Below are 20,786 nucleotides of genomic sequence, written 5' to 3' on the forward strand. Positions count from 1 at the left end.
TGGATCAGTCGTTATAAAACTTATAAATAGGACACATGGACAGATTGAACTAAAAAGTGAAGAATGTGTAGCTCGAGCTGAATTAAAGAACATGGTCAAAGAACCAGTGAATGTACCTAAATTGGGTGATCACTTGACTGATGAGGAACAGGAAGCTTTAAACTCACTTCTCAAGCACTATAGCGGGTGTTTTGCCGGCAACGGCATGGAGTTAGGGAACTGTAACATTGAAATGAACATAAAATTGACAGAAAACAAGGTAATTAATTACAAGCCATACCGGATGTCCTTTCATGAGAGAGAAGTGGTAAGAAATATTGTGGCAGAGTTACTTGAAGCTCGTATAGTGGAGAAATCAACTTCGCCTTATGCAAGCCCTGTACTGCTAGTGAAGAAGAGGGATGGGGGCTATCGCATGTGCGTTGACTATCGAGCATTGAACAAAATTACCGAAAAAGAAAGATATCCCCTACCTGTTATTCAAGATCTACTGGACAGACTTGTTGATAAGACAATGTTCTGTTGTTTGGACCTGGCGAATGGCTATCACCAGATTAAAATAGCAGCAGACTCGAGACCTTACACGGGTTTCGTCACACCTGATGGTCATTTTCAATACCGGATGATGAGTTTTGGGCTTTGTAACGCTCCCGCCGTATTTCAGCGGGCCATGAATGAAATACTTGCTCCTGTTATTCATGAGTGTGCGGAGGTATACATTGATGACGTCATAATTTGGGGTAATGACGTCTCTAGTTGTCTGGACAATCTCAGGAAAGTTTTAGAGTTGATTGATGCTGCTGGTGTCAAATTGAAGCGGAGTAAGTGCTCATTTCTTACTAAAACTGTAGAATATCTTGGACATGAGATCCATGGAGGAGAGATACGACCATCTTCTCACAAAATAACAGCTGTTGCGGACTTCAGGGCTCCCAGTAATGTCCACGAGCTTCGTCAATTCTTAGGGTTGGCGAGCTACTTTCGCAAGTTTATTAAAGGGTTTGCTACAATTGCGAAACCACTTACAATGTTGACCAAGAAGACTGCTGAGTGGAGCTGGGGTACCGAACAGACTGAAGCTATGGAAACATTAAAGAGGGTACTTACTTCTGATCCAGTCCTTGCAATTTATAATCCGAATCGTGAAACACAGATCCATACTGATGCTTCGAAGTTGGGTCTGGGTGGAGTGCTACTACAGCGACAAGAAAATGGCGACTAGAAAGCTGTTGCTTACGCGAGCAGACAGACCACAGCTACTGAGGTAAATTACCATAGTTTCGAACTTGAGGCGTTAGCTGTCGTCTTTAGCATTCAAAAATTCAAAGTGTACGTAACGGGCATCAAATTTCGAGTTGTGACAGATTGTTCAGCTCTGCGACTGGCATGGTCAAAAAGAGACTTGTCACCTCGCATAGCGCGTTGGTGGCTTGATCTGCAAGAATATGATTTTGACGTGGAGCATCGACCTGGGACATCTATGGTACACGTGGACGCGCTCAGTCGAAATCCTATTACAATTAAGCATATCGAAGAGAAGGATTTTATTAACGCCTTACAAGATGCTGATGAGGATATTCAGTCAACTATTACGAATTTACACTTGGAGTTAGACGCTAATAAACACAAAAAAGAGGGGTTATCTAAGGACTACAAAATTGTAAACGAATTGTTGTGCCGTATTGTGGATGGTTCTGCTAAGCCTGTTGTGCCTAAAAGCGCGAGATGGCATATCATGAAGACCTATCACGACAACAATGGTCATTTAGGTGTAGAAAAGTGTCTGGAGGCTATTCAAGCCAAATATTGGTTTCCTAAAATGCGGAAAAGTGTAGAACGGTATGTGTCAAGCTGCATTGGTTGTCAGTTCGCCAAGAAACCGACTGGTAAACAGCCTGGGCTCTTACACCCGATTCCAAGAGCTCCTGTGCCTTTCGACACCCTACATGTCGATCATTTAGGGCCGTTTTGCAAAAGTAATGGAAAAACTTATATTTTTGCTCTGATAGATGGATTTACAAAGTTTGTGTGGCTAGAAGCTGTTGCCAGCGCCAATGCAAAAGGAGCTATTACTGCCCTAAATAGGATAATTCAAGTTTTTGGTTATCCCACAAGGATAGTGAGCGACAGAGGCACGGCATTCACCGGACGCGAATTTAAGGAATATTGCAGTGAGTTTGGAATAAAGCATGTTCTGAATGCCGTGGCGACTCCACGTGCGAATGGGCAGGTTGAGCGCCTGAACCGCACCATTCTTAATTCGCTAACCGCTCATATGGGCGAGGAGCAAAAAGGGTGGGATAAATACCTGCCTAAAGTACAGCTAGGCATCAACTCGACCGTGAGCCAAGGGACTGGCAAATCGCCGTTGGAGCTATTATGTGGTTTGAGACCCCGTTTAGCTGGGGATATACAGGGAGCGTCATATGCGCCATCAGAGATAGCCCCGAACAGAGAGGAAGCCTCCCGCAAAATTATTGATAACGCCGCACGAATGAAACTGCGGTATGACAAGGGTCGTCGTGCTAGTTTACCAATTGCAGTTGGTAGCTTAGTGATGGTTGAGCGAAAAATTATGCGACCAGGGTTGTCCAGTGGCAAGTTGATCCCTAAATACGCGGGACCATATAAGGTTACTGCAGTTTTGCCTAACGATCGTTACGAAGTCACGTCAGCTGCTAAGGGCAAAAAAGCCTATAAAAACATAGTGGCACGTGACAAACTGAAGTTATGGCGAGCTCGATGTGAGTCGTCATCTGATGATAGCGCTACCTAATGGTGTATTAAATTATTATCAATGAGCAGTTTCGTGTTTTGATTGGTTACTGCGTTGCATATATTGTGCCAATTAAAGTAGTTTGCCTATGGGGCCTTATACATTTGATTTTTATGTAAGAATTATGCCTCCGGGGCCTGTCACTGTCCGCAGTGGTTACCTCCGAGTATCTGATACAATACTTGCCTCTGGGGCCTAGTGTATTTGTTAACACTTGTTTTCGGAGCCTGTTCACACTGAAATAACCTATGTTGTCTGAGGGGCCAAAGCATCATTGTCGTGTTGTACGCTTGCCTTAGGGGCCTTAGCATAGTGAGCCAATGTCTTGTTTGCCGTGAGGGGCCTCAGCATTAACTAATATCCTTTTGCTTGCCTTAAGGGCCTCAGCATTGACAACGACTCGGTTGCTTGCCTCAGGGGCCTTAGCACTATCACCGAAGCTTGCGGTTGCCTCAGGGGCCTCGCAGAGTTGGCTTGCCTCAGGGGCCTTGGCAATATCAATAAATCCTGCATTGCCTTAGGGGCCTCGCAGAGATGGCTTGCCTCAGGGGCCTTAGCAATATCAACGAATCCTGCATTGCCTTAGGGGCCTCGCAGAGATGGCTTGCCTCAAGGGCCTTAGCTGAAGAGCTGCCGAAGCTGTCCGTTCGAGAAGCAAGAATCGTCGTGTCCGCGGGAATGAGTGAGTTCCTGTGGCCGGCCGGGTGAGCTTCCTTCGGGGACCGAAGGGTTGCAGGATGGCCGAGCTGTTAGATGAAATCAAGAATGCACATCACTAGTCGCGTCCACGTCCCCTCCCTAATGCTGGAGATGTCAGTCTATTGCGCGGGAAGAAAGCAGTGTGACGCGACATTCCGTTTGGATATATTAAAAGCTATTAATTCATTAAAAGTCTTTATTTAATATCTTATTAATACATATAAATAATCATAACATATAATTAAATAAAATGTATGTATATATACAGTTCGCCGTCCCGTTCCCCGGGCGGCGGCAGTGCGGGCTCGGACGGTTCCCGCGAGGACGCAGTCACGGCTATGTCTGCGCTCTTCGCAGCTCGGTTCCCGGCCGCACAACGCGCTATGAACGATAAGTGAGTACACACTCAGTGAGTTAGTTGCAACTAACTCACACTTACACCTAACTCATAATAACTGGATTCCTTACTCAATAAATCAAACTAACTCATTAATACTCGATAACACTAACTCATTGATACTCGATAACACTAACTCGTCCACTAATACAAATTTAATCGCATCTTACTTAACTGACTTAGTTATACCGATCAACTTATTAAAACTAATTCTAACAATAACACATACATACTGCCTTACTTACACTCAATCATTAACTAACACGTTTAATTACTGACCTTAATATAGGAATATAAATTAATACCTAAAATTGTTGATTACTCATTATAATAAAATTATATTTTACACTTACAGGTTGCATGGCCTCATAGATGAGTTAACAGAACTCGACAAGAAACCGGACCGGCCGCCCATCGAGAGATTTGTGCAACGACAGGTAATTACTTCTGGACAAGATTTTTATTTGACTGATTATTATATTATGTAATTGTTTGTTTGTAAATATTGAAATATCGAATGTAGAACTTACATAATGACTGACGATCAGTGTACAAATCAGAAGAAACAATTCATAGATGTTCTGTAAACAACACAATTTTTTCACCGTATTAACTTAGACATGGTCTTTTGTTTTCTTTAATGTAAGAAATTCAATTTATGGTCAGCAATAAATTTGTTTATAATACAAATAATAAATTTCTGTATAATATACTTGTTTTGAATAATTTGACAGGTTCTAGAAATGGCGCGCGACTGTCTCCACAAGTCGGAGTCGAAGCAAGTGACGAGCAGTTACTTCTACGACATGGCCGACAGCTTGGACCGGTTGCTGGCTGAGGTAATGTGAATTTGTTGTTTTAGTACAGTTACTAATAATTGAAGGAAAAGAATAAAATAAATATGTATTTGATAAATTAAATAAATGATAAATAAAAATAAACTACACGAAATTATCTTTTTAATCATCATCACCTTATTTTGATATTGTAATTTTATCATTGGGGATGTTGTCTTTTTCGATATCGCTTAAAACAATTGAAGTTTTATTAAACAATAATAGTACTTCTTTCACCGACGTATTGTTAATTAGACAACAATTTTAATAGGCATGATTATATCGTCAATTTTAGGTTCTGCCTAACGAAAATATTTATGCAAATTAATAATTTCCAAATCTTTGATATAGGTAATTCAAATAATTTTGAAAAAAACTAAAAAACAATAATTTTAATTTTGAACTTCACAGACACGCGAAAAATCCCCTGAAGCGGGGGGTCGAGTAGCACCCCTAGTGACTCGACTAACACTCGCGATGGCGCGACCGGCTCGACTACTGGAGTGTCTCGAGTTCGATCCCGAGCGGTTCTACCGGTTGTTGGAGGCCGCTGAGGGACATGCTCGGTGTACACAGGTGATAATAATCCACATCTCAATGGAAAAAAAAGGGTAGGGGGATTTAAATCCCCCAAAATTTTAATTAATGGGTTTCAACCCAACATAAAAGACCATTTAGTTCCTGAACTATTTTTTTTAGATAATTTTTCATTGATGTGTTGATCTCGTGGCTAATTATTTACCTTCTAGGTGCAACTGTTTATTTCAATTTAAAAATTTCATAAATGAGACGCGTGGTTGCGGCGCGTACGGGATAGCAGCTAGTTATGCTTTTTAATATGCACACAATGCAATCAGTCGCACCAATCGCGATAAGCGTGCGATTGTTCGAAGCTGTATCTTTGTTTGATGTCTTTACTCTTGTACGAACATACGCATAAAACGTCACGCAAAGAATTATGATCGTTTGGTGAATATAGAGGCCAAATTTTGCTGCTTTGCAGACGGGGAGTCCTTTTTGCCACCATTGCTATCTTTTTTTTTCTGTTCTGTGTTAGATTTATATTTTTTTCCATGGTGGCAAATAAAACGCTTTCTATTTCTTTCTACGCAGACGACGCGGTTGGCGCAGTGGTAAAGTAACTGCCTACTGAGCCGACCGTCCCGGGTTCGATCCCCGGTCAGGGCAAATATTTGTGTGATGAACTCAATTATTTGTTCTTGGGTCTGGGTGTTATTATCTATACATATATGTATTTATTAAATATTATATTTATCGTCGCCTAGTACCCACAACACAAGCCTTAATTGAGCTTACAGTGGGACTAGGTGGATTTGTGTAATAATGTCCTATAATATTTATTTATTCCGTTCCGTACCGTTATCGCTCCTACTATTCTATTTACTTATTTCTCCTACATTATCGTTTAATTAATTTAGCTGTACTATTAAACAAGTCCGTTTTATGAATTTAGCTGATAATTATGTTCAGGGCATATCGACGGACATCCCGCAGTACATAATCCACAAGCTGGGCCTGTCGAAGGACCCTTTGGCGGAGCTGGCCGTGCCCCCGCCCCCGCCGCAGCCCCCGCAGCCCTGCGAGCCCTCCAAGTGAGTTACATTTATTTATCTTTTATAATTATTGTTGTATGTTTATTTATCTTTTAAAATACAAAGATAAAAAAAGACGGGTTGCACTGGGGGAGTGCCGGCAGAAGTGAAAACTTGATTATTAACGTTGAGCATGTTTGATATTTTGGAATGGTATCCGTCTTACGCTTTTTCGATCAGGTCACGTGTCCTGACGCGAGTTTAAGATTTTATACCCATTACAGAAAAAGTGCTCAACACCGCTAAAGAAGTTTTCACTTCAATAAAAATATATTCATAATATATATTATATTGTTTGTCTGTCTGTCAGGTTGCGTGGCCGCACCTCTCCACCGGGGTCCTCTGGTGGGACACCTTCGGAGAATGATTACCAGGTCATCAAACTGATTTCAAATGGAGCCTACGGAGCCGTTTATTTGGTGAAGCACAAACAGACGAGACAGAGGTATAGTTTATATTTTCTTTGTTAGGTTTTGTAGGTATTTGAGAAACATAAAAAAAACAAAGATCGTTTATCTCCGAGCACACGTGTCAGAAGTGAAACTTCATTGGCGAGATTTAAAGTTACCAAAATCGTGTCGTTACTCCATGAAGTGACGGTATTGCCATGACCCGACCTTGAAATTTTACTCTCAACGCGAGATTTACTTCTACTCTCAAAAAGTTTCACTTCAAAAATTGTTTTTTTTTTAATGCTTAATGTGTAATGACTAATGATGAATGTGTTTAATTTAATACAGAAAATATTAAAAGTAATTGTTAAAAATCATTTTTCAATATTTTTAACTAAAATATATTCAGTGTTAAGGGTACCTTCTGGTTAACAGATACGCAATGAAGAAAATAAGCAAAAACAACTTAATACTACGGAACCAAGTGGAGCAAGCCTTCGCTGAGAGGGATATACTAAGCTTTGCTGATAATCCTTTTGTGGTAAGCATTATGTTTGATTATGTAATACTTACAAGTTTTCTAAATTAAAGTTCAAGTTATGTTCAACTTGATTAATCCATACTAATATTATAAATGCGAAAGTAACTCTGTCTGTCTGTCTGTTACTCAATCACGCCTAAACTACTGAACCAATTTGCATGAAATTTGGTATGGAGATATTTTGATACCCGAGAAAGGACATAGGCTACCTTTTATTGCGAAATATGTACCACGGGCGAAGCCGGGGCGGACCTCTAGTAGTAAATAAGCTTTTATTTTTACTGGCTAATATATTCATCTAAACATGTATCTGTGTCTGTTTGTGACTCCAATAAAGTACCGAGTGTATCAATAAATTTTCACTATCCTTACCTAATATGTTCACGCTGTTCGCTTTAAGTTTTAAATGCTTTATCGTCCATTAGCTTTCCGCCAGCGGTTTCGCCCGCTGTGTCTAAAACCTATTAAATTATATACTATAACCTTCCTCTTGAATCATTCTATCTATTAAAAATACCGCATCAAAACCCGAAGTGTACTTTTAAAGATTTAAGCAAATAAAGGGACTTAGGGACAGAGAAAGCGACTTTGTTGAAGTGAAACTTCTTTATCGGGGTTGGAAAAAAATTTAGTGTAACATTTTTTCGTTACGCGCCATCTTTTTCTTTTGCCTACCACGCGTGATTCGACGTATTTCTGTAAAGTTGCATATAGTAATTTTTTTTTTTAAATAAGGTTATTAAGAAGTTACGCTTCGTATGTGTGTACACTAGTACACGCACACATTTTTTTTATACTATGTGGAGATTATATGATTGATTAATAACTTTGTCCCCCCCCAGGTGACAATGTACTGCTCGTTTGAAACGAAACGTCACCTATGTCTAATCCTCGAGTTCGTGGAAGGCGGTGACTGTGCCACACTGTTACGTGCCGGTCCCCTACCGCCGGACATGGCGCGGCACTACTTCGCCGAAGCGGTGCTCGCCGTGGAGTATCTGCACTCGTACGGAGTGGTGCATCGCGATCTGAAGCCCGACAAGTGAGTGTAATAAATGTGACACTTACTGTACTGGACAAAATATAACATTAAACTTTATATAGAAAATAATACACAAAACACGAAACACTAGACACTAAACAAAATTCACCAATAAACACAACACTAAACGCCACAGAAAATAATACACTAAAAATTAAAAATACTAAGCGCCAAACACGTAAAACTAAACATGTGACACTAAACACGTAACACGTGATATGTACTAAATACATGACACTTAACACGTGGCACGTGACACTAAAAACGTGACACTAAACACGTAACACTAAATACGTAACATATAACACTAATCACTTAACACCAACACCCATACTACAGTAAAAGAAGCACTTGAAAATTTTTGATTCTTACAATATAATTATTTGTCACTTTATCTGGTGTAGATTATGCAGTGAGAAAACTAAAATGTATCTTTTTTTACAGCCTACTCATCACAGCCACTGGCCACATAAAGCTCACTGACTTTGGACTCAGCAAGATGGGTCTCATGTCATGTAAGTGTTATTATATACTAGTGGTCCGCCCCGGCTTCGCCCGTGGTACATTTATTTATTTATTTATTTCTGATTCCTTACAGCTATTCTTACAATAATTACATAATAATTGATCAATACGCCAATAAAAAGGAATTCCATTAATAGAATTATTATAATAAATACGTGACAAAGAAAATTGAGTAAGAAAGTAGGAGGAAAAGATATACGTTAAAATAATAAACAAAATACTATTGTGATGAGTGTAGGTGTAGGTATGGTGTGTAGTCTGTTGTGAGTGAGTGTGTGAATGAGAGTATGTATGTATGTACTTTAAGTAACTAAAAATTAAGTACTGAAACTTATATTATATATAATAGTTATTATGAATTATTGGAAAAAGTGATTTCTTTTTTACATATTTAGTATCCTATATCCTTCTCCTGGCTCTAAACTATATATCAAATCAGTTTGTTTTGACCCCTACTACACGCTCTTAACAGGAATAGGTCGACTTAACCTGTAACCCTGTATATATAGATTACTCATTTATCCAGGAAAATGTAATAATCATTTAGTGGTGGTGTTATTTTTGGATTGAATTTTTTCAACTTGAAATTTTTGTTTACTTTTTTCTAAAAAAAAAAATGACTAATTTTAATAATCGTTATTACGGATAGCTGACAAAGTATAATTATAGAATCAGATTCAAACTTTAATAATGATAAATAATGTATAAAAAAGCTTACAAATGAAAATAAAGGATTCTGGTTATGTATTTAAACATGAAAAAATAATTAAAAAGTTTATTTGCGCAGTGGCAACGAACCTATACGAAGAGTACGCTGACCGCGAAGCGCGCCAGTTCTCCGATAAGCAGGTCTGCGGGACGCCCGAGTACATCGCGCCGGAGGTCATACTGAGACAGGTAATCATCACCGTCATAGCAACAAACTTAATCTTTACTCTTTATTATAGTATCTAGATAAGTTCTGTTTATTAAAAAGTTTTTATTGATACAAATCGTAGGGCTACGGCAAGCCGGTGGACTGGTGGTCGATGGGCATCATCCTGTACGAATTTTTGGTGGGCTGTGTGCCCTTCTTCGGCGACACGCCGGAAGAACTGTTTGCGCACACTGTTAATGGTGAATATTAATGATTCTTTATAATTTTTTTTTAATATTTTCTGTATTATAAAAAAGGAATGATTTGATAGTTTTGTAAATTGGTTTCAAATTGATAAATTGGAAACCTAATTTGCTGGTGTAGTAAATTCTTTCAACAACAGAAGTTACAATAACATCTGAATGATAATATTATATATTATTTCCTATGTATGCTTTTTTTTAGAAATGATTAAAGAATAATTGACAGAGTAAATGTGAATAAATTGTGCGATTGTAAAGTTATTCAAACATATATGTTACTCTTTTTATGCTGTATTTTATAAATATTATTTTCTAAAATTAACGCTTAAAAAATAATAATTTTCAGTTACTAGCTTTAGAGCTTTATAAGTTTATCCAAGTCCGTAATAACATTATCTTATGAACAATATTCTCATTTGTAATTAATTGATATTATTCTCATAATATTTTTATTATTAATTATTTATCCCACAGACGATATAGAGTGGCCATCCGAAGACGACTTCCCCATAGCGGTGGAAGCGAGAACGATTATTACTGAGCTACTCGCGCGCAACCCGCGCGATAGACTCGGTACGGGGGGCACTCATCAAGTTAAGGTGAGCTTTTTATAGGGTTTAAAACATGAAGTACAAAAATCGTTAAAAAACAAAAAAGTTAGTCAAGAAAATTCGAGCGGACATTCATTGAAATTAACACCTTATTTCGTGGCAGTAATGTTCAAAATCGCACATAAGAAAACTCTGCCTACACGTGCATTTTCCTTCGGACGATTTTGGGCTTAATGTACATTAATTGTGTAATGTGCACAGTCAAGCAATATGATAATACATAATATGTAATTGGAATAGTATTATACCTGTACTTATAGTTTTTGACGTGAAAAAACATGACTCATGCGGCGTTACATCGCTCTGAGGCGTTCCATGTAAGGCTTGAAGTACAAGCGAGAGCGGGGATAAGTGACAAAGAAGCACAATCGGACGTTGTCACGTTCAACTATCGTCAGTAAACCGACTTTACAGACAACCAATTTTTACTTAGTGACAAGTAACTTTGTGTTGGTCCCGACATATATTGAGCTTAAAAACATATATTGTTCACCAGGAACACATATATTTCTACGGACTAGACTGGAACAATTTACTCCGTCGGAAAGCTGAGTTCATACCGCAGCTGGAGAACGATGAAGATACCAGCTACTTTGATAGTGAGTTACATTTTAATGTAGTGCTATATATAAATAAAAATTATTCGTTGTCTTTTAACTTGAGTCAAATGAATTTTGTCTCCATGAACTAGAAAATGTCCTATATTTTTATGTACTTGGTGTATGATTACAAGATATATATTGTTACTCTAGCATATTATATAAAAACTCATTCGTAATGTTCTTGGTCTTATGTGCAAATTGGCTAGATTGATTCGTCTGTTGCAACGGAAATAAACTATATCTTTGGCTCTTCTTTGTTGTTATAATATAATTTATCATTCCACCTCTCTATCTTTAGGATTATTTTTTCAATCTTTCTTTATTTCATATGTATGTACATTGTACAGGTCGCTGCGACCGTTACAACCACAGCGAGGTGGAGACGGACGAGACCGCGGAGGGGGAGGGGGAGGGGGCTGCGGGGGGCAAGGGGGAGGGCGCGGGGGAGGAGGCGGGGCTGTTCGCCGCCTTCTCCTCCACCTCGCCGCAGTGGAGGCGCCACTACCACTCGCACGACTCAAGGGTGAGTACGGGAGGGGAGGGGCAAGGGGGAGTAGGCGGGGCTGTTTATAAAATGTATATTGCAATTTGCAACATATAAACGCTCTGCATAATTAGCCACATTTCAACGTGCTGTTCTCGGAGCACTCAGCTTACACTTTAGTTTTAATTCATAAAATAAGAACTGCAATCACATTGATAGTTACATTATAAACACAAACCAATTAATTAACGGGCAAATTTCTTGTAAATGACTTAATCTCCTTTTTGATATCATTTTTGCTCTGTCATAAAAAGTGAACCATCAAGTCGAATTATTCTGCTAATAGCATTTACTAAACCGTGTTTAATGGTGTTGATCACCAATTAATTTTCTTTTGAGTCCATCTTTTGTTCTGTCATAAAAATGGATCAACAAGTCGTATTATTGTACTAAAAATATTAGACTAAACCTTGTTGAATGGTGTCCGCAGAGCACGGACAGCTGGCCGGGCACGCCGGACAGCGCGGGCCCGCCCAGCACGCCCACCGCGCCGCCGCACCACCACCCCAAGTGTCCGGTTTGTGTTGCTTTTAGTGCTTTTGGTGTATATACTGTATGTGGGGTTTGGGGATAGTGTACAATTTTTATGTTTTCTTATTTTTTATTGTTTTAACGTGATAACGTTTTTAAAATCGTTTTAGTCGGGTGACATGTTCAGAAACTTGTGTTACACCAAAACCTCACGAGCGCGATCGCAGGTATAACGAGAGAGAGACGGACCGATCTCCCGTCTCATCTCGAGCGCTGCCACCAATAAGACGTTATCACGTAAACATCTCGATCGTAAACTTACTTTACAAACAACCAATTTTTTTTTGAGAGAATGTTTGTTTGAATGATGGTAGTTTTAACAGTTGGACTAGGTATAGCAAGTTAAGGTAAAGTATCTTCTAAATGTATAATAATAAAACGGGATATTAAATTTGTAACTCTGCTTTTATTATGTTAAATTACAAACAAATAGATATTGTGAAATGAAAGTAGGTATTGTATTTAAAAAAAAATCCTTTAAACATTTGAATTAAACTGAATAATTTATAAAGTTGGAAAGGTTTCTGCGCAAAAGACAACCATCATTAAAACCATATCAAACTCCAAATTAATTTCTATCTTTATCCAGATGGTGTGCGGCACGAACTCCGCGGAGTCCTCACAAACGGACTCGGACGACGTGTCGCCCGCGGCCCGGCGTCGCGTCGCCCTCCGGCCGCTCGCACACGCGCACACGCACACGCACGTGCACGCACACGCGCACGCGCACACACACGCGCACGCACACGCGCACGTGCACCCGCCGTCGACGCTCGCTCAGCCGCCGCAGCAGCTGCATCCGGCGTTGCTGCCGAAACCGTGAGTTTTTTTAGTTTAGTAGCTAAAGAAGTGTATGCGCATGCGCATTTGTACTCTTTGTGAAAGTTATGTTTAATCTATATGGGATACATACTATTGACGTAAAAATTGCGAAATTTGTTCCTATAGCGTGTTCAATAAATTTGTTTAATTACATATTATTGACAATAAAGGTAATTCAAATAAGTTAAGTATACGATTCTCATGTCGCGTCTCAAAATATTGTAAAAGAATAATCAAACATTGCTTATATTGCATAACAATATACCATATATTTATTAGAGGACGTTGTTATATCAAAAAATCCCTTAAAATCATTGTTTTCCACAGTTCGGAAAGCAAGAAAGAGAAGGAAGAGAAGTCATACGACAAAGTGGACAAGATAGAGCGGGACAGAAGCAAGCCGATCGCGCTCGCGGCGCCCAAGGCGATGCGCCGCTCCGCCAGCACCAGCGGCCTGTCGTTGGTCATACACCCAGGTATATAAATTATTTATGGGTATACATCCCATTTCTATATTTTTTTAACATTCATAAAACTAAGTAACTATAAAAATAAATAGGTAAGTACATATTATTTATACCTTCAATAAACAAATAAATTTATAATCGCGTTTAGAAATTGTCCGATGCAAAACTCTGCCTACTCTTCTATTAAGCAGAGTTTTTAATGAGCGTATAATGAACATTGCTAGCAGACAAATCGATCGAGTAGATTTTGAGTACATTTTTGCGAAAAAAGAACTCGTTGCTTTTTGTAAGATTAGTTTAAACAAACATTGTTGATCTTCTTATCAAATATAATATAATAATATGTTTTTTGTTTGTATTTAACAGCGGAGGACAGCATAATAAGCGTGGGCGGTGGATCTCCATGCGCGGGCAACACGTCGTCGACGAATTCGTCGCGCGACTCGTCGCCGTGCCGCGACCCGCCTTCGCCCTTCGCTATTGCTAACCATTCGTGAGTAGAAAACGTAAAAGATAATAAAATTAAAGTTGTTTCTTATGTTAATCTGGCTAATTTCAGCAATATTGCCATATACTAATTTTACGAACTACACGAAAAATTATTGAAGGTATAGTAATTTTTGTAACATTCACAATGGCAAAATTAAATTATGTACTGTAATAATTTTATCGGAAAATGAGAATAATATAAAAATAAGATACAAGTTAAATTTTAATGACTGAATAAATATTTTAAAAGTAAGAAAAAATTGACTCATGAAAAAAAAAGACAACAGGCCTCCCATAAAACTCCAGCAGGAGCGGTAATGGAAACCATTGTCCAGCAATGGACATCACATCATGAATTCACACATCTGATACTAAAAAATTCCTGAAAAATAAAATAAAATACCATTTTTTCCTACAGGTTGATTCAATCATCAAAACCGCCCATAGTAGTGCGCCGAGGCCCGCGTGGCTTCGGCTTCACGATACACACAGTGCGTGTGTACTATGGAGACACGGATTATTACACTATGCACCATTTGGTTTCGGTAAGTGATTAAAAAAAAGACGGGTTGCACTCCGGGAGTGCCGGCAGAAGTGAAAACTTGATTATTAACGTTGAGCATGTTTGATATTTTGGAATGGTATCCGTCTTACGCTTTTTTCGATCAGGTCACGTGTCCTGACGCGAGTTTAAGATTTTATACCCATTACAGAAAAAGTGCTCAACGCTGCTAAAAAAGTTTTCACTTCAAAAAAAAGTGTTATAAAAATAAAGCATTAGAAAAGGCGCTGTAAGTTCTTAAGTGACTTAGCATTAGATTACTATATGGTTTTGCATGTTCAGCCGTAAAAAAACTTCCAAAATTTTCAGCACACAATAAGAGCTGGCAGATTTAACACGAACGAAACGAATTAAACTTCAAAATATAAAGATGAAAAAGTTTAAAAAAAAAGTATTGCCATATTTATTTAACAAGCATCCAAGCAACTTTCATAAAATTAGAGAAATAAAAAGAATATCTGGTAATAATTTGCCTTTTAACGAAAATTACGCTTGTTTTAATCTTGAACAGTCAGATCAAAGACTAACTATGTACTCCAATAAAAATATATGTTCTGTATCACTATCACTACATAGTATAAAACAAAGTCGCTTTCTCTGTCCCTATGTCCCTTTGTATGCTTAAATCTTTAAAACTACGCAACGGATTTTGATGCGGTTTTTTTAATAGATAGTGTGATTCAAGAGGAAGGTTTTAATATATAATTTATAATGTTTTTAGACTAAGCGGGCGAAACCGCGGGCGGTAAGCTAGTTATATATATATATTGTTTAATTTTCAGGCGGTCAGCGAACAAGGTGCAGCCTGGGCGGCGGGTCTACGAGCCGGTGATCTTATAACTCAACTCAATGGCGAGTCCGTGCAAGGGTTGCTTCATACACAGGTAAGAAATGTCAATTGCAATTTTTATTTTAGTTAAAATTCACTTCAAATCTGTATTTTTTCAAGTAACAGGAAAATTGTTCATCTGCGATAGAGGTTCGCTTCTATACGCTTCTATAAGCGTAACCTCTATCGCAGATGATATTCGGTAATAAAAATTAAAAAGTCAAAGTAATGTTCTTCATCTAATCATTAATTATGAAAAATCTAAAACATCAAAATAAGACCCAACTCCAACACAGTTTTGTATTATATAAATTGGTTAATCTGTGTTTACTTTTTAGCCATATTTTGAAATGATCCTTCGAGTCTTCAGTTAAATGCTTGTATTTAATTTAATGTTTTACTTTCAGGTGTTAAGGTTGCTTTTGGCGGCTCCGCATGCTACACTCCGTGCTACGCCTCTGGATCAAACTACGATACAGGTACGCTTTTATTCTTGATTATTCACACTTTGACAAACTTGACTTTCTATATGACTATAGAATATATTAAATCTTCGATACGTACAAGTTTTCAATCAGTGTTTTTTAAACCGTTGATAAATAACTTATCTCCTTGAAGTATTAAATGTGAAATATAGTTAAATGTCGTGTCTAAGTATAAGTATTAAAATAAACGCGGCGTTTCCCAGGCGGGCGGACGCCGTCGTTCGGGCGGTCGGCGCGCGTCTGCACCGCCGCGCCCGCGGCCGAGACGCCGCTGTTCGCTGTTTAGACGCATTTCCACTAAACGCGCTTCGCAGGAGATGCATCAGGTATGAATGAGATGAAATTATTTGTAAAAAAAGTAAGACAGAACAAAAAGAATACACGAAATTACCCAAAAGTATCTAAAAACAAAAACGCAAATAAGTAACTAATATTATCGAAAATTCTCTTTTTCTACTTCATTCTCTTCCCTTTGGATACAGGATTGTCTATTAAAAAGATTATTTTGTCAAAATATTAATTACAGTAATTTATTAAACGCTTTATTTTACTTTCTTCATGTCTCAACAATGTTCTCTTTAAACAACTACTAAATTAAACTAGGTGAGATTTAGAAACAAAGTTGATACTGGTTTAGAATTTGACCTTTATTTTTGTGAAAGTATAATTTCCAATAAATATAATATTTTAAAAGCCATATTTATTATAATTAATAATGATGATTTCCAGATGGTGTCAGGCGGCAGTAGCGAGAGCTCGTCCCCCGCGCCCGCCGCCGTGCCCGCGCTCGCTGACGCGCCGCTGCACAACGCGGCCACCACGCACTATCAGCGGTCAGTATATACGTCAAGAGAGGGAGAGTGTGAGGGAGAGAGAGTGAGAGGGTGAGTGTGAGGGGGAGAGAGGGAGAGAGTGAGAGGGTGAGTGTGAGGTAGAGGGAGTGAGAGGGAGAGAGAGTGAGAGGGGAGTGTGAGGGAGAGGGAGTGAGAGGGAGAGAGGGTGAGGGAGAGGGAGTGAGAGGGAGTGAGAGGGTGAGTGTGAGGGAGAGAGTGAGAGGGTGAGTGTGAGGGGGAGAGAGGGAGAAGGAGTGAGAGGGAGATAGAGTGAGAGGGTGAGTGTGAGGGAGAGAGAGTGAGAGGGAGAGAGAGTGAGAGGGAGAGAGAATGAGAGGGGAGTGTGAGGGGGAGAGAGGGGGAGGGGAGTGTGAGGGAGAGAGTGAGAGGTTGAGTGTGAGGGAGAGAGAGTGAGAGGGTGAGTGTGAGGGAGGGGGAGAGAGGGAGAGGGGAGTGTGAGGGAGAGAGTGAGAGGTTGAGTGTGAGGGAGAGAGAGTGAGAGGGTGAGTGTGAGGGAGGGAGAGAGAGGGAGAGGGGAGTGTGAGGGAGGGTGAGTGTGAGGGAGAGAGTGAGAGGGTGAGTGTGAGGGAGAGAGAGTGAGAGAGTGAGTGTGAGGGAGAGAGAGAGGGAGTGAGAGGGAGAGAGAGTGAGTGGGGAGTGTGAGGGAGAGAGAGTGAGAGGGAGAGAGGGTGAGTGTGAGGGAGAGAGAGAGGGTGAGTGTGAGGGAGAGAGAGAGGGTTAGTGTGAGCGGGAGAGAGTGAGAGGGAGAGAGTGAGAGGGAGAGAGTGAGAGGGCGAGTGTGAGGGAGTGAGAGGGAGAGAGAGTGAGAGGGGAGTATGAGGGAGAGAGAGTGAGGGGGTGAGTGTGAGGGAGAGAGAGTGAGAGGGTGAGTGTGAGGGAGAGAGTGTGAGAGAGAGGGAGTGAGAGGGAGAGAGAGTGAGTGGGGAGTGTGAGGGGAGTGTGAGGGAGAGGGAGTGAGAGGGAGAGAGAGTGAGAGGGAGAGAGGGTGAGTGTGAGGGAGAGAGAGAGGGTGAGTGTGAGGGAGAGAGAGAGGGTGAGTGTGAGGGAGAGAGAGAGGGTTAGTGTGAGCGGGAGAGAGTGAGAGGGAGAGAGTGAGAGGGCGAGTGTGAGGGAGTGAGAGGGAGAGAGAGTGAGAGGGAGAGAGAGTGAGAGGGGAGTATGAGGGAGAGAGAGTGAGGGGGTGAGTGTGAGGGAGAGAGAGTGAGAGGGTGAGTGTGAGGGAGAGAGTGTGAGGGAGAGAGAGTGAGAGGGAGAGAGAGTGAGAGGGGAGTGTGATGGAGAGGGAGTGAGAGGGAGAGAGTGAGTGGGGAGTGTGAGGGAGAGGGAGAGAGAGTGAGAGGGTGAGTGTGAGGGAGAGAGAGTGCGAGGGAGAGTGTGAGGGAGAGAGAGTGAGAGGGTGAGTGTGAGGGAGAGAGTGTGAGGGAGAGAGTGTGAGGGAGAGAGAGTGAGAGGGGAGTGTGATGGAGAGGGAGTGAGAGGGAGAGAGTGAGTGGGGAGTGTGAGGGAGAGGGAGAGAGAGTGAGAGGGTGAGTGTGAGGGAGAGAGAGTGCGAGGGAGAGTGTGAGGGAGAGAGAGTGAGAGGGTGAGTGTGAGGGAGAGAGAGTGAGATGTTGCGATCGTGTTGAAAAGTTTTTGTTTGTTTTATAATTATTTCCTTATCCATTTGTACATTTTATATGTCTTGAATTCGCAATCATGGAGAGAGAGTGAGAGGGTGAGTGTGAGGGGGAGAGAGGGAGAGAGTGAGAGGGTGAGTGTGAGGTAGAGGGAGTGAGAGGGAGAGAGAGTGAGAGGGTGAGTGTGAGGGAGAGAGTGAGAGTGTGAGGGGGAGAGAGGGAGAGGGAGTGAGAGGGAGATAGAGTGCGAGGGAGATAGAGTGAGAGGGTGAGTGTGAGGGAGAGAGAGTGAGAGGGAGATAGAGTGAGAGGAGAGTGTGAGGGAGAGAGTGAGAGGGGAGTGTGAGGGAGAGAGAGGGAGAGGGTGAGTGAGGGAGAGAGTGAGAGGGTGAGTGTGAGGGGGAGAGAGTGAGAGGGTGAGTGTGAGGGGCAGAGAGTGAGAGGGTGAGTGTGAGGGAGTGAGAGGGAGAGAGAGTGAGGGAGAGAGAGTGAGAGGGGAGTGTGAGGGAGAGAGAGTGAGAGGGTGAGTGTGAGGGAGAGAGAGTGAGATGTTGCGATCGTGTTGAAAAGTTTTTGTTTGTTTTATAATTATTTCCTTATCCATTTGTACATTTTATATGTCTTGAATTCGCAATCATTATTGTATAGCAATAACATACCGTCGATCTGTAACATGTGACATACTGTGATGTCTGTACGTTTGCAGGCCGTCGTCCCTCCACGGGCTGAAGCACAAGCTGGGCGCTGTGGCCGCGCACGCTGGCGGTGCCGGTGACGTGCGGCGCGGCTCGCTGCAGCACATGCCGCTGTCGCCGCTCGCGCGCACGCCCTCGCCCTCGCCGCAGCCGCCCGAGCCCGCCAGGTGAGAGTGTGTCGTGCGGCACTACGAGTGTGTGCCATGCGGCACTAGGAGTGTGTGCCATGCGGCACTAGGAGTGTGTGCCATGCGGCACTAGGTGTGTGTGTGTGCCATGTGGCACTAGGAGTGTGTGTGTGCCATGCGGCACTAGGAGTGTGTGCCATGCGGCACATCGCTGTGAACGCAGGCAACGCACGCAGGCGACGTATGCCGTGATGTAGATGTACATTGTACATATAATACGTGCAGCTGCAAACTGCGCGCATTCGATTTACACGCGGGTGGTGCACGCGGGAAACATGCATGATGACGTAAATGTACAAATATACAAACTGAGTTGGGCGCAGGAGGCCGTGTGTCGTAGATGTACACGAACGCGGTACATCTACATCACACACGGTAAGTCAGGAGGCTGGTTTTTAATTATAGCAATCGATAGTATCTCTAATAAGGTGCAAATTCTGGAAAAAAAATACTTGGTAAAAACTTTAAAATAAATCAAATCTTAATTTTTTTTATGAAACTTGATACTATATTCATATCTATCTTACGACTTAAACTAAAGAATTTAAATAAAAAAGTCACCCTCATTGTTTTATGTCTCGAAAGTCATGCATCTGTGACTAACATACACAGATCAAGCAATAATAATTTGGTCCGGGAGCCAGCAGCAGATTTTATGACCAAGTTCCTCTCAAGCGGTAATTAGTAAAATGCATCAAAGTATAGTATTATGAAGCCTCGTGAACGTCAGCTGGAGCTCGGTTGGGGGGAAGAGCGGTTGTAGCCTCCCGTATCAGCTGACGGTTTTTCCACCAAGATACAGCCAGCTGACATATATATTTATCCACAGTTACATATAAGCTATCATCAGGTAAATTTTTGTTTGAGAGGAAATAACGGAAAATAAATTTTTCTTTAAATTTAACTTTCATGTTCAAGACACAAGCTGACGTATAATACACCATGTTGTAACCAGCTGACTATTTTTTTTCGTTGAGATATTGGGTTAGCTACAATTTGACAAATTTTTAGCTGAGAGGAAATGAATGAATGAATGTATTTTTTTTCCTATGTGCGTGGGAGGCTACAACCGCTCACCCCCCCAACCGAGCGCCAGCTGACGTTCACGAGGCTTTATAATACTATACTCTCATGCGTCTGACGAATTATCTCTTGAGAGGAAATAGTTAACCAAATTTGCACCTGGCTCCCTAACCATTGGATGCAAGCCACTTATTTTATGATATAACTATCGCAAATCAATTTGTCTTTATTTTCTTTTTTTTCTTTGTCCATCCGGCAATTACAATACAATTAAAGGGTTTTTGTATGAATTAGTGATAAAAATCAAATTTTCAAAATTAATTCCAATCACTAAAAAGACAAATTTTATTTGCGATAGTTACGTTAAATTCAACTGTCATGTGGTACCATAATATGTGTCTGTGAAGTGCTGAGCGTATCAAAACGAATGCTATCATTGTATTGTTTGTCTGATAATATGTATGATAACGGTTGGTAAACAGTGGTAGTGGTTCTACACCTCGTTTGGGATAGATTTATTTGTTTGTA

The 20,786-nt window shown here is 40.7% G+C and overlaps 1 protein-coding gene across 4 annotated transcripts in view; it reads left to right on the top strand.

Moving 5' to 3' along the window:
- Positions 1 to 20,786, top strand: part of dop (microtubule-associated serine/threonine (MAST) protein kinase dop) — an 85,085-nt gene that overhangs the window by 57,958 nt on the left and 6,341 nt on the right. For all 4 annotated transcript variants that reach the window (XM_090115798.1, XM_090115800.1, XM_090115801.1 and 1 more), the window contains exons 8-31: positions 3,744 to 3,869; positions 4,228 to 4,309; positions 4,607 to 4,711; positions 5,120 to 5,284; positions 6,200 to 6,321; positions 6,632 to 6,766; positions 7,149 to 7,254; positions 8,097 to 8,296; positions 8,741 to 8,811; positions 9,609 to 9,718; positions 9,820 to 9,937; positions 10,415 to 10,539; positions 11,048 to 11,150; positions 11,501 to 11,676; positions 12,128 to 12,214; positions 12,818 to 13,047; positions 13,378 to 13,526; positions 13,884 to 14,010; positions 14,425 to 14,551; positions 15,351 to 15,452; positions 15,805 to 15,876; positions 16,086 to 16,208; positions 16,612 to 16,715; positions 19,059 to 19,214. In XM_090115798.1, coding sequence (XP_089971924.1) covers positions 3,744 to 3,869; positions 4,228 to 4,309; positions 4,607 to 4,711; positions 5,120 to 5,284; positions 6,200 to 6,321; positions 6,632 to 6,766; positions 7,149 to 7,254; positions 8,097 to 8,296; positions 8,741 to 8,811; positions 9,609 to 9,718; positions 9,820 to 9,937; positions 10,415 to 10,539; positions 11,048 to 11,150; positions 11,501 to 11,676; positions 12,128 to 12,214; positions 12,818 to 13,047; positions 13,378 to 13,526; positions 13,884 to 14,010; positions 14,425 to 14,551; positions 15,351 to 15,452; positions 15,805 to 15,876; positions 16,086 to 16,208; positions 16,612 to 16,715; positions 19,059 to 19,214 — 3,021 coding nt within the window. The remainder of the gene's footprint in view (positions 1 to 3,743; positions 3,870 to 4,227; positions 4,310 to 4,606; positions 4,712 to 5,119; positions 5,285 to 6,199; positions 6,322 to 6,631; positions 6,767 to 7,148; positions 7,255 to 8,096; positions 8,297 to 8,740; positions 8,812 to 9,608; positions 9,719 to 9,819; positions 9,938 to 10,414; positions 10,540 to 11,047; positions 11,151 to 11,500; positions 11,677 to 12,127; positions 12,215 to 12,817; positions 13,048 to 13,377; positions 13,527 to 13,883; positions 14,011 to 14,424; positions 14,552 to 15,350; positions 15,453 to 15,804; positions 15,877 to 16,085; positions 16,209 to 16,611; positions 16,716 to 19,058; positions 19,215 to 20,786) is intronic.

Source organism: Colias eurytheme, chromosome 24 (assembly GCF_061535395.1).
Source record: "Colias eurytheme isolate Ceu_HAF_F1 chromosome 24, ilColEury1 Martin Lab GWU primary, whole genome shotgun sequence".
NCBI classification, from domain to species: Eukaryota; Metazoa; Arthropoda; class Insecta; order Lepidoptera; family Pieridae; genus Colias; species Colias eurytheme.